The 14,653-nt window shown below is 46.7% G+C and overlaps 1 protein-coding gene across 1 annotated transcript in view; it reads left to right on the plus strand.

Annotated features, from left to right (window-relative positions):
* The window catches only part of LOC147712731 (C4b-binding protein alpha chain-like), a 366,951-nt gene extending 356,615 nt beyond the window's left edge, over nt 1–10,336 (plus strand). Inside the window, exon 17 of the mRNA XM_086923391.1 lies at nt 9,883–10,336. Coding sequence (XP_086779517.1) covers nt 9,883–10,098 — 216 coding nt within the window. The 3' untranslated portion in view covers nt 10,099–10,336. The remainder of the gene's footprint in view (nt 1–9,882) is intronic.
* The last annotated feature ends 4,317 nt before the right edge of the window (nt 10,337–14,653 follow it).

Here is a 14,653-nt window from a genome sequence, read left to right on the forward strand (position 1 = left end):
AGGTTATGTTTGTTTTTTGAGTTGAGCTTCGGTCGCTGCTAAAAGTTTTACCATCTGGCAGCTCAATTGGATATCATCGCCGCTATAGCATGCCAGCACCTCTTGCCTACAAGACCGTATCTGTTTTCTGTTAGAGAGCGGTCTCAGGAGGTCCCGTCGCTCTTGTAGTAGTTCCCTGCAAATGGTTATCAGATGCACTATATTTTCTTCACCATCGCCGCAAAGATGACACTTTACTGGTGTATGGGCCCGTAGCCAAGGGAGTAGATGATTTGCCGAGGGTAGCAACCCTAGGCGCAATTTCAAAAATTTCTCTTTAGTTTTTTTGAGAAGCCAGCCTTGAGGTATCCAGGGCCGGACTGGGAACGAAAACCGGCCCTGGCAAAGTGCTCGGCTGACCCCCCCCCCCCTCCTGGGGAGGGGGGGGAGCGGGGTGGTCGAGCTCTTTGTCAGGGCCGCGTCTCGGACAATTTTGTTACAGAGCCGGTTTTGCGGCCCTCTAACAAAATCGGCCCCCACCCTTGCGGCGCACCGGGGGGTTGCCCGGTGCCTGCAACGGCCAGTGCGGGCCTGGAGGTATCCTTGAGGCAAGGGTTTAATGTAGGATTGTATCTTAAGCCAGCCGTGTGCACGCTCTACCAGGGATGCTTTATCCTGCAAGAGTGATTCTTATGTTTTCAGACATACCCCAGCAATGTGTCACTTTTGCGCCTACCGAAACTTCAGATTCCTGATGTTTCTGTAAATCCTTACAAAAAATGGGTAGCTGTACAGTAAATATGGCGCATCCAAGGGGTTGCAATAAGGGCGCACTGAAAAGTGTTGAATCTCTGGTTTCCCCCAGCGATGCAAAACTTTTCATAAATAAAGCCCTATATTTATATAGCACCTTAAATGCAGGGGCATCAAGGTGCTGCTATCGACTGAATGTAAGGCTTTTCATCATTGGGATGTGGAAATGCTGCTCCGGTGACTGCTTTCACTACAGGATATGAGAAGAAGCACAGTCACTTGCAATAAGAAGTCCAGCAAGGGTTTGTACCAACTGAAAACGGAAACAGCGTATGTGCATCTTATGTGCATCAGACACCAAGTCCTATCCATGCATACACCTTTCTATATGGGTGAGAAATTTAAACTTACTGGCAGTCAACAACCAGAATCCTTCTTCTTGGGCCTTTTTACTCTTCTAATGTATGTTGAATGTCGTCACCTGCAGTACTTGCCTCTTCTGATACTACGCCACCTTGTTGTCCCACCCTTTTCAATGCAGTCTTAGTGGTGCAGCCTTTGCTCTAATCTTCCTATAGTATCTTACTCTAGTTCCACTCTTTGACTTTTCCCAGTCACTTTCAACTTCAGCAACATTTCACAGAACTTCCGTCCCTCTGTTCGCTCGCAAACTGCCCTTCATGGATTTTATTGAATCTTACATGAGTTTTCTTGTTGCAGATTTACTGAAATTGTCTTGCCCCTATGTCATTGCCCCTCCTACCTGTGGCCTTACTGGTCCTACCTTTTCATCCACACACTCCCATTTGTCCTATTAACATGCCTATTTTGTTGATAAGCGGGCATGTCTCAGTTTACTGTTTGTGGTTGGGTTTACCAACGTGTGTGCTGGACCAAGTGTTCATGTTTATGTTATTAGAAAGTGCTTCTTTAATAAGATGTATTTGTGCAGCACTCTGATGGCCTTAGTCTATTTTAACTTTATAGCTAACCAAACCAATCAAGAAATAAACATGTAGGCGTTTATGTTTGCCCTCATATGTGGTATATTTTGGGAGGTGATGGGGGGGCTGAAAGGAACAGATGCAATAGAACGAGAGAAGGATTTTGAGGGAGAGAGATAGAGGGAGAACGAACACGAGGGTAATACGAAAGAAAGCAGGAGGCTTGGTGGGAAATGAGATATTGCAAAGGTAGATAGTGTACAGAAAGCAAAACAATCTGGAAAGGCAGCCAGATAGGCGCAGAATGGGGAAGAGGGAGACGGGGAGTGAGGCAGAGATATGTGGAGTGAAGAAAGGGAGACAAAGAGAAATGATTGGCGGCTGTGAGGGTGCAGAGAGAAAAAATGGGGAATGAGCCATGTAGAGCGGAAAGGGAGTGAGAGTGAGGAAGAAGCAAATATAGTCAGAGGGAGAATGGAAAGGGGCGACCATTCAGTCCCCCCGAACGTATGGCGGAGTGCCACGATCCCCCCGGGAAGCCATCTTGGGCGGGAGGCGAGTCTCGGCTGGTATGCCCGAAGCGGCGTAGCCGGGGCGCGCTTTTTCCCGCCCTGGAGTGGGCTGGCCTAGACACTGACGCGGCCGGCCACGCCCTTTGGGGCAGGCAGGGGCGGGTTTACGCCCGCCCTGAAGACGGATAAAAGGAGCAACAAGCCAAGAAAGCATCCTCTTGTTCCTGTGCTCTGAAGCTGCACCTCCTCGCTACACGTGAGCTCGAGACGGAACGAAGAGCCAATTTTGAGCGTGGTAATCTTTCTTTTGTGTCTTACAGATACGCTGTCTGAGAATGTCTAAGAAAGTCGGAAAGCGTGTTACTACCGATCAGATGCTCCGTATGCTCATGAAAGAAGTAACTGATCTGAAGAAGCAGATGGCGGCTAAAGACGGGGAAGGGGGACCGAAACGACCTTTGGCGGGAGCAGCTCCCGGAGGAAAAGGCAAGAGGCCCAGAAGGGGGGCATCTGGGGGGGACATCCCGGTTCCCGATACCCCACTCGAGGAGCCAACTTCGGTGCCGAAGGAGGGGAATCCGATTCCCGTGGTGGTCACTCCAGTGTCCGGTGAGGACATGCCGCCTGAGTTAGCAGCACAATTGGCAGCGTGGTTGGGGAAAGATTGCGAGGGCGCCACGGCTGACGACGCACGGGTGTTGATGAAGCAACTGCGGGAAACTAGGGAGGCGGCGAAGGCACCATCGCCAGTTATCCCGCCGTCTCCGGCGGTGGATAAAACAACAGGAGCAGGTCCAGCGGCGAATGCAGCTTCTGGTTCAGGTAAGCGGCCATTGCCGATTGCGAGGGAAGAGTCTGCACCTTCACGAAGGGAAAAGTTGGGTCAGCATGTCCCTCTGGCAATTAAGGAAAAGATGTGGGCGGATGAGTATGTGAACATATTTTCGTTGCTTACCGATCATTATGAGATGGAGCATGTTAAGAGCCAAAAGGAGCTCATGCATCCGAGTGTTTGCCGCGCAAAGATGGCCGCCTTTAAGGTTGACGAAAACATTGGCACTTGGGGCAGGGCATGGGGAATCTTTACCTCCATCATGGGCGAACGTAGGCCTGAGTTGCTGACCGAATTGCCTATTTATCAGTCACGGATCATGGAATATTATGGATCATATGGGGGCAATCAGTGGTTCTGTTATGATAATATTTTTAGAAAAGCGAAAGAACATGACAAAAACTTGACTTGGGATTGTTACGACTCTGTTTCATGGTCAAAAATGGAGAGTACTGGTATGTTGAAGTTGCCATTGGTAGGGAGTAGCGGGGGTGAATCCTCCCGCCAGTATGCTGGGACATCTTTTCGATCAAGTACAAGTAATGACTACCACTCGAAGCCGAACGGCAACACAGGTAAAAGGGGGATTTGTTGGAACTTTAACAGGGGTAAATGTACGAGGCCCCAGGGCTCATGCAAATTTAGACATGAATGTGGAGGGTGTGGGCAGCCATCCCATCCTGAGTCCATGTGCAGAGCCAAAACGGGTGATAACGGCGGTAGGGGAGGCGCCAAACAGGTCTGAAATAGTCCGAGGGGCGCCTTTACCTACTCCGATTGATACCATGGCAATGATTCCTTGGCTCAGCGAATACCCGGATCATGTTTCCGCTGGGGTGTTGCGGAACGGGTTTTCATATGGTTTCCGCATCCCAGTGGGGGATTTTCAGGGTGTAGCAAAATGCAAAAACCAACTGTCGGTCTTACAACATACGACCATGGTACAGGAGAAGATTGGGAAGGAGGTTACTCGAGGTCGAGTCGCCGGTCCATTTGATGAGCCACCATGTGCTAACTTTGTTTGTTCCCCTTTGGGGGTGGTCCCTAAGAAGGACCCGGGTGAGTTCCGACTGATACATAATCTATCAGCCCCACGTGGTCTTTCCGTGAATGATGCGATAGACCCGGAAGTGTGTTCGGTGCGGTACGCATCTTTCGATGAGGCCGTCGCCATGTTGAATCGCCTAGGGCCCGGTGCGCTGATGGCAAAATCAGATATCGAGTCAGCGTTCCGGTTGCTCCCGGTACACCCAGACGATCAGCGTCTCCTTGGTTTCATGTTTCAGGGTCACTATTACATGGATAGATGTATGCCGATGGGATGTTCTATATCTTGTGCCTATTTTGAAAAGTTCAGTTGTTTTCTGCAATGGGTCTTCACAAAGAGGACGGGTTTTCAACATGTTATGCATTATCTCGATGATTTTTTGTTTCTGGGGGCGGCCGGGGATCCAGAATGTGGACAGGCTTTGAATGAATTTTGTGTCTTAATGAAGCATTTTGGTGTGCCACTGGCACCAGGTAAGACTGTGGGTCCCTCGACGTGCCTCGAGTTCCTGGGGATCGAGCTCGATTCAGAGGAAGGTTGTTTTCGATTACCAAGAGAAAAGGTGTTAAGATTCAGGGCTTCCCTGGAAACGTGTATTAGTGAGTCTAAAGTCAGATTGCATCAATTACAACAAGTGGTGGGCCAGCTGAATTTTGCCCTGAGAGTAATGCCGATGGCCCGCCCCTTTTCCCGCTCGATCGCTCAAGCCATGGTCGGGCTGAAGGAGGGTCATCATCGCACGAGGCTATCGGCAGAGGTTCGCCAGGACATGCGCATTTGGTTGGCATTTCTGGCGGAGTTCAATGGTCGAATTGTCTGGAATAAACCGCCGGTGTCCTCCGACGAGCTGGGGCTGTGGACAGATTCGGCTGGGAGCATTGGTTTTGGTGCCATATTCGGCACACAATGGTCGGCTCAAAAATGGCCGTTATGGTGGCATGAGTGTGGGCTGACAAGTAACATTGCCTTTCTTGAACTTTTTCCCATTCTGGTGGCCCTGAAAACTTGGCCTGAGGGTTTCAGAGATCACTCTGTGGTGTTTTGGTCTGATAACATGACCGTGGTTGAGTGTATCAATAGCCAGGCGGCACGATGCAAATGGATTCTGAGATTGCCCAAGGAAATTGTGTTATTGTGTATGCAATTGAACGTGCTATTTAGGGCAAGACATGTACCGGGGGTAATGAATCAAGCGGCTGATGCGCTTTCTCGTTTTCGTATGCAGGCCTTCTGGGGTTTTCTGCCCACAGCGGACCCGGTGGCGGCATCCTTTTCCGAAGCTCTCTGGTCTCTCGGTGCCCCGAACTACAGAACCTCGTGGGAGAGAGTTTAGCACCCAGGACAAGGAAGGCATATGAAGGGGCGTTCCGATCCTATTGGGCCTTTTTGGGGACTGCTAGGGGAGAGCTTTGGGGCCAGGAAGAGCTAGTAATAAAATTTCTGCTCTCTTTACATCAGGCAGGCAAATCAGTGGCTACGGCCCAGATGCATCGGGCCGCCATTTCCTTTATGGCAAGGGCTCATGGGATCCAGGACCCGACTGCGTCTTTTGTTGTGCAAAAAGCGCTACGTGGATGGCAACGCCTTGAGGGTCGCAGAGTAGATGAAAGGCGCCCGATAGGTCTGGATAGGTTGGCTTTGTTGTTATCTGTACTTCCTGCGACGTGTTCATCCCAGTACGAATCAGTGTTATTCCGAGCCGCTTTTATGCTAGCATTCCATGGGGCTATGCGGGTAAGCGAACTAGTGGCAAAGAACAAGCAGGATACCATGGGGGGACTGTGCCGAGAGCACGTTCAGGTCAAGGGGGAGACAATGACTGTCTCGTTTGTCAGGTCCAAGACCGATCAGGGTGCGATTGGGGACGGAATAATCATACAAAGGATTCCCGGGTCCTCCATGTGCCCTGTGATGTGCGTAGAGGAATATTTAACGCAAAGGGTGGCATCATGGGGGGGGACCTTGTTGAGACACGCTGACGCCACCCCACTGACGAGGTTTCAGTTTCAGCGGGTGCTTGCGATGTCGATTTCGGCCGCGGGCTTGAACCCCGGCGAGTTTGGGACCCATTCCTTTCGGATAGGGGCTGCTACGGAGGCTACAGTCAGGGGTCTGAATGTTGAACAAGTAAAACGTGTGGGACGTTGGTCCTCAAACTGTTATAAGAGGTATGTGCGGTTGCACATGTTGTGAAGTTGTAATGATGTACTCACGCTTCTTGTTTTGTTTGGTTTTCAGTTGCGCAAGCCTACGAGGCGGGGCGGACTGTGCAGTCGACCCGACACCGGGGGGCCAGCGGTCAGACATCACCGGCTGTGAAAAAGGAGGTGTGGGTCGTGGGCCACTCATACGTGAGGCGTGCCGGGGACGTATTCAAAGCAGGTGACATGATTCACGTGGCTGGGGAATACGGGTACAGTGTGTCCTTCTACGGAAAGGGCGGGCTCTGTATTGACCAGTTTCGATCATTTTTTGAGGGTCTGTTAGGGCGGACGAGGTCACCGCCGTCTGTAGTCATAGTACATCTTGGGGGCAATGATTTGGTGACCACTGGTAGACGACTTCTTCTTGAGGCAATGCTTTCCACGGTAAGTTGGTTTGCAAGAAGAGTTCCAGGGTGCACAATTGCATGGTCCCATATGATCCCACGAAAAGTGTGGCGGGGGGCTATTTCGGTTCCTGCTCTGAACCATTCAGTAAGGAAAATTAATAATAAAGTGAGTAGATTGTTCCGGTCGAGTACACTGCATTCTATTTCGCATGGTTGTATTAAAGGGGACAGTATGTATTCGGGGGATGGAGTTCATTTATCCCGGAAGGGGAACGAATTACTCATAGGAGACCTGATAGCTTGGCTAAAGACTTTATGACATGACCTTTAGGCAGGAGTGTTGTGGGGGGGTCCGGATAGCCGGTCAACTATCCGGCCTGTGGCGGTAAGGTCATGATCGGTGAGCAGTAATTGGAAGATCCCTATGGGTGGGCGTCACCCATTACGGATGGGAGCGCTCGAGGGAGGTGGCCATTGGCCCCTCAACGGGGAGGCGGACCCTTCTAAGGATGGGCCGCCGAAAGGAAAGGAAAGGCGGTCAAGGCCCCTTCCTGGGTAGGAGGGGCTACAGCCCCCTCCTGGGGAATTTCCCGGGGCCTGGACATCTGCGACGGCAGATGTGGTAAGTTGTGTGGGGTTTGGGAGGGGGTCTACGCTACCTTCTAGATACCTCACACGAGTCCTCGGACGACCTTTAAATGGCGTCGAGTTTATTGGGGCCCCCGTCAAGTCAAGGGAAATTGGTAAATGCACTTGAGGTACACCTCTGTGCGGTCGCCCCTCACAAGTGGGGGGGATATGTCTGGTTTAGGGATCTTGACACCGGTTACGACCTTGCCGTTGGCCCTTAAACGTTAGGATGTACAATTTCAAGTTAAATGTTTTGTAGGATGTTAGTTCGGCTAGGAGAACCTTTGTATTAGAGAATATGTTAAGGTTAGCCAAACTTCGCAATATGGAAATGAAATTGTACATTAATATGAAACTGTTATTTTAATGTTTTATTTTGTTTCATATTTTAATAAATACGGCCGGGAGGGTCACTCCCTCCCGTCTTCCAAAAGTTCAGAACCGTTTCCGGTATCCCATTCTTGGGGATTGTGTTGAGAGGGGGTGGCGGGTATCTCAGCCATATGGAAAGGGGCGACCATTCGGTCCCCCCGAACGTATGGCGGAGTGCCACGATCCCCCCGGGAAGCCATCTTGGGCGGGAGGCGAGTCTCGGCTGGTATGCCCGAAGCGGCGTAGCCGGGGCGCGCTTTTTCCCGCCCTGGAGTGGGCTGGCCTAGACACTGACGCGGCCGGCCACGCCCTTTGGGGCAGGCAGGGGCGGGTTTACGCCCGCCCTGAAGACGGATAAAAGGAGCAACAAGCCAAGAAAGCATACTCTTGTTCCTGTGCTCTGAAGCTGCACCTCCTCGCTACACGTGAGCTCGAGACGGAACGAAGAGCCAATTTTGACCCACCCACCAGCCCCTGAGGACAGCAAGTGGTTTTGAATAAAGTTTGATGTGGTAACACTATTTTTTGCAGGTTGTGATGACTATCGTGATAACTTTGAATATGCAATAAAGAATGGTCAAATCGTATTATGTTTTTGCTAATAAAGTAATTATGCACTAGTGTTGATCAGTAATCATGCCTTTTTTATAAGTTGTAATTATTACTGTCTTTTAGTCATTTAGTGATTTAGTAATTTAGTTAGAATTGTCGTATTTATTTTGGTCGGGCGGTAAGGTCATGATCGGTGAGCAGTAATTGGAAGATCCCTATGGGTGGGCGTCACCCATTACGGATGGGAGCGCTCGAGGGAGGTGGCCATTGGCCCCTCAACGGGGAGGCGGACCCTTCTAAGGATGGGCCGCCGAAAGGAAAGGAAAGGCGGTCAAGGCCCCTTCCTGGGTAGGAGGGGCTACAGCCCCCTCCTGGGGAATTTCCCGGGGCCTGGACATCTGCGACGGCAGATGTGGTAAGTTGTGTGGGGTTTGGGAGGGGGTCTACGCTACCTTCTAGATACCTCACACGAGTCCTCGGACGACCTTTAAATGGCGTCGAGTTTATTGGGGCCCCCGTCAAGTCAAGGGAAATTGGTAAATGCACTTGAGGTACACCTCTGTGCGGTCGCCCCTCACAAGTGGGGGGGATATGTCTGGTTTAGGGATCTTGACACCGGTTACGACCTTGCCGTTGGCCCTTAAACGTTAGGATGTACAATTTCAAGTTAAATGTTTTGTAGGATGTTAGTTCGGCTAGGAGAACCTTTGTATTAGAGAATATGTTAAGGTTAGCCAAACTTCGCAATGTGGAAATGAAATTGTACATTAATATGAAACTGTTATTTTAATGTTTTATTTTGTTTCATATTTTAATAAATACGGCCGGGAGGGTCACTCCCTCCCGTCTTCCAAAAGTTCAGAACCGTTTCCGGTATCCCATTCTTGGGGATTGTGTTGAGAGGGGGTGGCGGGTATCTCAGCCATATTGACAAATGGGGTGGATGAAAGATTTAGAAAACAGAAACCGAGGTAGGAGAGGGAAAATGGACGAGAAGGAGGGAGATTATTTGAGGGCACAAAGATACTGCTGAATGAAAGTGGAAGGTTGGAGTAACCAAGAGGGACTAAGAGACAGCCTTAGAGGTAGAAGTAGACAATACACAACTGAACAATTCAATTATAGGAGTAAAGCTGCCGCTAAAAGTATGTGCTTTAACATGCATCATTTGATGAAAATACTATAAGGTATTCCTTAAGGGATATGGATAATTTAGATGGAGCTCACAAATGGATTGGACCTGAGCTCCACAAAACTCTTCTGACTTCCATCGTGCATGACTGTAAGCTGAATATGGAATGTGGTGCAAAATGGTATTGGAAAGCTTCCCACGCCACCAACATGTAATCATTCGCTACAAATAATGCCTTCGAGGAATGGTGGCAGAAATAAGGGGCTCCATCACCCTCCGTTGGTCCCTCTTAACCCAAGCAACTGAGGTCACAATATTTGAAGTGCATTGAATTTTCGAATCGCAAGAGACCTCATCCTGCCGCATGTTAGCAGCGAGTTGCCTCGCAGTCCTGATTTCCCGTTTGCTTCTTGGGACTTGCAGCGTGCTTTTCTCCCTCATGCTTGCAGAACTACGGGTCCCTCACTGAAATCCTAAAGCCGATTAGAATAAATGTTTATGCTTGACATAGGTGCATTCGGGAGCTCTATGCTCAGTGTCATTAACACGTGAAATATGTGATTTCTTTCAATTTCAGAGCATTGAGACCAGGGCGAAAAAAATCTGCTTACACGTGTTTCAAAACATTAATGAAAACTTGGAGAGAATGAACGTTGCTGAAAGGGACACGCACCGACTATTGGAGTCCGTTTGCTATGCATTCCAAAATGCAAAGAGCCAAAACAAGACACCAACTCCTCAGCCCGAAACTGAAGAACGGCCTGATTCATACAATAAGTGGACCTTTAACTGAATTCTGATTAGCTAGCTTCCTATCATTTTTTGGTTTATTCTCGCTTTCATAGATTGTGTATCTTACTCTTGTGTTTTAAAAGCATTCTCTGCACCCATGTCACATGGTCTAATTTATTTTAATATCCACTTCACAAGATGATTAACTCATTATTTTTGTATGCAAAATGTAGGCAATAATACTTTTGCACAAAACGCAGGTTGTAATCATTTTATTGTAATAAATGGCTGAGAAAATATGCCCCTTTTCCAGTGTTGAACTCCTTCATTCTTTCACGGATTATGCAGACACAGCTGAAAATAACTTATTCGTATGGTGCCAGCAAAATATATTTGCAACCACAGGCATAGTTGGTGAGTGAGTATATCAGGTTTTCAGCTTCATGTGGAATTCAGGCTGTGAGAAGGAGGATCTTATGTTTAATGGCAGGTCGTTCCACCCTTTAGAAGCAATATAGGAGAATGCTTGACTACCCGATCTGGTTTTCTATTGAGTGGGATGTATACAAGTATGTGTCACGCCTAGCAGAGATATCGAGGTTTGTGAAAGTAGATTTGATTGTTGAGGTGTGCTATGCCATTGTTGTGTAGTGCCTAGAAAGTGTGGGGGAGTAGTTTGAATGAGGTTGTTCCCATAGCCCAGCTTGCTTGTGACAAGAGCATGCATGATGTTTTTCCAGTTGCTAATTGGGAGCATTTAAAACCTTCCCCAGCGACTTGAGGGTACGGGAGCATGACGCAGTGACTGCATTGACTTGGGCGGACATATCTAGTATGCTCTTGATGACAATACTGATTTTCTTGGTTTGGGTGGTGGGGTGGGGGTGGGGGTGGGTCCTTGCCCTGTTGGCCACCAGTTAGAGTCCCACGATGAAGTACTCTTCCCAAAGATCAGGATTTTGGTCTTGTCAGTGTTCAGCTTCAGACAGCTGGTCTTAAACCAGTGGGCAATTTCAATCATGCAGACATTGAACTTGATCTTGTTATGAAATGTGTTGTCTGTGAGGGAGAGAATGAGTTGTGTGTAATTCGGGAGGATGTTGATGTTTTTTTTTTTAGTTCAAAATAAAGTTTATTGAACAAAAAGAGGTGTCAGTACAATAGAACAAGTGATACAGAAAAGAAGCAAAATAAGCTAGAGATACATTGCATAAATAGCCATACAAAAAGTGCAGTGAGTATGAAGATCAGGTGAAAGCATACATTGGAAAAGAGAAAATGAAAACAGTAGTGCAATCTGTTATACATAAAAATAAAGAGGACCTATAAGGTCAATCAAGGAGGTTTGGGAACTTCTTGCTGAGTAGGTGACAAATGAAATGAATTTTTAGCAGAGGCATCACGGTATGCTGTTATAGGGAGCCATAGTGCGCTTTATTGCCATCTGAGGAGGAAAAACAAAGGCAGTATCCAACCTGTGATTATGACAGACATTATACCACCATGCTTTAATTGATATCTTCGTAAAATCTTTCCAATTAGCAGTGATTTGTTGGAATGCAACCCCTATCAATAAATCAATAATTCGTACATCAAAAGTAACATGATCCCAGCACGGGGAGAGACTACTAAAAAAAATGTGGATAAAATTAAAAGGGATTTGAGTGTGGAAAATGTCATTAATTTGGATCCAAATTCGCTTCCAGAAGTCATGAATGATTGTGCAGGAGAAGAGCATGTGGAACAAAGTAGCAGTGGGAGTAGAGCAAGACCAACAGAAGTCAGGAACAGAGGAAAATCTATTGTGAAGCAAATGTGGTGTAAAAAGGAGTCTATTATAAATGAAAAATAGAGTTTGAGTTAAAGTGGCAGATCTGGAGGATTTGCGGATTTTAACCCATAACTTATCCCAGAATGAAGTAGACCAAGAAGTATCAAAGTCACATTCCCACTGCTCCTCTACTTTAGATTTTGGGCGAGGCAAAGGCTTGGAGCGAAGGAATGCGTAAATAAGGGAAGCCTTGGAATGAGCAGCCAGAAAAGAGTGAAGTTGCGAAGTAGGAGTAGGAGATGAAGAGAGACTGTGAGAATGCAGAATCTGGGTGTAAGCGGGCATGATCGCTTCTTTTAATATAAGATAGTTACGAGCAAAGGAAACAGGTAAATCAAAAGAGAGACGCAGCAAGGGAAAAGATAAAAAGGTGGATTGAGAGAAAAGTTGAGAAACCCAAATTAAACCCTTTTGTCGCCAGGATTTCCAATAGAAAGGTTTGCCATTAATAAGGATATTGTTATTGTGCCAGATAGTAGAGGATAAAAAATCAGCAACAGAGGAAGGGGCGGCAGGGGAGGAGGCTAAGAGTAGCTTGATTGTGAATTTATGTTTGGGGATGGATGGAATCTGCAGTTTGCGAGAAAAAGAAAGAAATTCAGCAAAGGTAAAAGGTGAAAGAGGAAGACGTTCTACAGTAACCCAAAGAGGACAGGGTTCATCAGAGTCTCGCAACCAGAAGGAAGCCTGGCGTAAAAGAAAAGCCTAGTGATAGGTCGGAAAATCAGGAAAATTGACACCTCCTTCAGATTTAGGACGTGTCAATCTGAGAAGAGACATCCGGGGTTTCTTGCCTGACCAGAGAAAAGAAGTAAGAATAGAGTGAATCTTCCTAAAGAACTTCATGGGAATAGAGACAGGAATATTGGAAATGGTGTACAAAACAATGGGGGAAAGCATCATTTTAATAGTATCAAGGCGTCCCCACCAGGAAAGATAGAGTGGGTGCCATTTGGTAGTGATATCAGTCAACTTCTGGATACATTTGTTGAGGCAAAGTGAAACCGTATCCGTGATGGAGGGAGTGACGTGCATAACTAAATATTTGATATGAGAAGAGCTCCAGGTGAAGTTAGACTCAGCAAAATCAGGTTTGAAGGTATATTTAGTGAGGGGTAAAATTTTGCATTTATCATTGTTCAGCTTATACCCAGAAATCAGCGAGTATTCACGAACTTCAGAAAGAAAGGAGGGGATAGAAACAGTGGGATTGGAGATAAAAAGCAAAATATCATCGGCGTAAGCAGCAAGCTTAATGTGAGATTGTGATGTGTGAAAGCCGTGAATGTCAGAGTTTTGTCTAAGTTTGGAAAGGAAAGGTTCCAAAGCTAAATTAAAGAGAACAGGGGATAAAGGGCAACCTTGCTGAACGCCCCTGCCCAAATCAAAAAAGGAGGAAACCAGACCATTTGCACATACCGCTGCTCTAGGATTGGAATAAAGAAAGGAAATTAAGGACACAAATTTGGGACCAAAACCAAACCAGGGCGGAAAAAAGATAGGTCCATTCTACCCTATCAAACGCTTTCTCTGCGTCCAGGGCATTAACTGCAAGGGAATCTGGAAAGCGTGAAGACTTGGACAAAACATTAAATAAAAGCCTGGTGTTATCAGTAATAAAACGGCCTTTAACAAAGCCAGATTGCTCGGGGCCAAGCAGTTCAGGTAAAAAGGAGTCTAATCGGGCTGCGAGAGATTTGGCATAAATCTTATAGTCAATATTGACAAGGGAAATTGGTCTATAATTTTTACAATATCGAGAATCTTTGCCTTCCTTAGGAATAATACAGATCTGAGCATCAGCAAAGGTACCTGAAGAGGCACCCAGGGTAATAAAGGAGTCAATAAGAGAGTGTAACTTGGGAATTAGCAATTTGGAGAAGTGAAGATAAAACTCAACAGTAAAACCATCAGGTCCCGGAGCTTTATCTTTTTTAAGGGAGTTAAGAGCAGAGAATAACTCCTGCTGGGAAACATCCAATTCCAAAGAGGTTAAGTCAATGGGGAAATGGTCTGGTTGACGAATGGTAGAAAAAAAGTCAGAGAGAGATTGAGAAGTAGGATGAGTTTCAGAGGAATAAAGGGTTGAATAGAAATGAGAGAATTCATCAAGAATATCAGTGTCTTTATGTCGAGGGACATCATTTGCATCAAATACAGATTCAATATTGAGCCTATTATGCTTGATTTTTAAGTAATTAGCTAGAATTTTCCCTGCTTTATTTTTCCCACCATAAAATTTGGAACTAGATTTCAATAAGTAAAGAAAAGCATCCTCTGTAGATTTTTTGTTAAATTTCAACTTAGCATCAATAAGCGCTGTCAAACTTTCCTTTGAATGAGAAGTATAGTAGGAGTGCTCCAAACTCTTGATCTTACGGAATAGGTCACTATTATATTTACGTGCATCCCTCCGTTTCGCAGACACAAAACGGATGATGAAATCCCTAGCCGTGGCTTTGGAAGTATCCCAAATTGTGTGGGTAGGAATAGAGGGAGTGTCATTGAAAGTAAACTATTCATTAAAAAAGTCGGTAAAAGAGGTGGTAAATTTGGGGTCTAAAAGTAGGGAGTTATTGAAACGCCATCTCTTTGGTCCAGTGACTTTGGGTAAGATATCAATATTAATATGGATAGGAGCATGGTCAGAAATTAGAATAGGACCAATTTCTGCATGAGTAAGGGATTGTGCAAGATGGTGGGATACAAAAATATAATCCATACGTGATTGGGAGTGATGGGAGGGAGAGTAGAAGGTAAACTCTTTGGTTGTTGAGTTGCATAA

This window comes from Lissotriton vulgaris, chromosome 5 (assembly GCF_964263255.1).
Source record: "Lissotriton vulgaris chromosome 5, aLisVul1.2, whole genome shotgun sequence".
NCBI classification, from domain to species: domain Eukaryota; kingdom Metazoa; phylum Chordata; class Amphibia; order Caudata; family Salamandridae; genus Lissotriton; species Lissotriton vulgaris.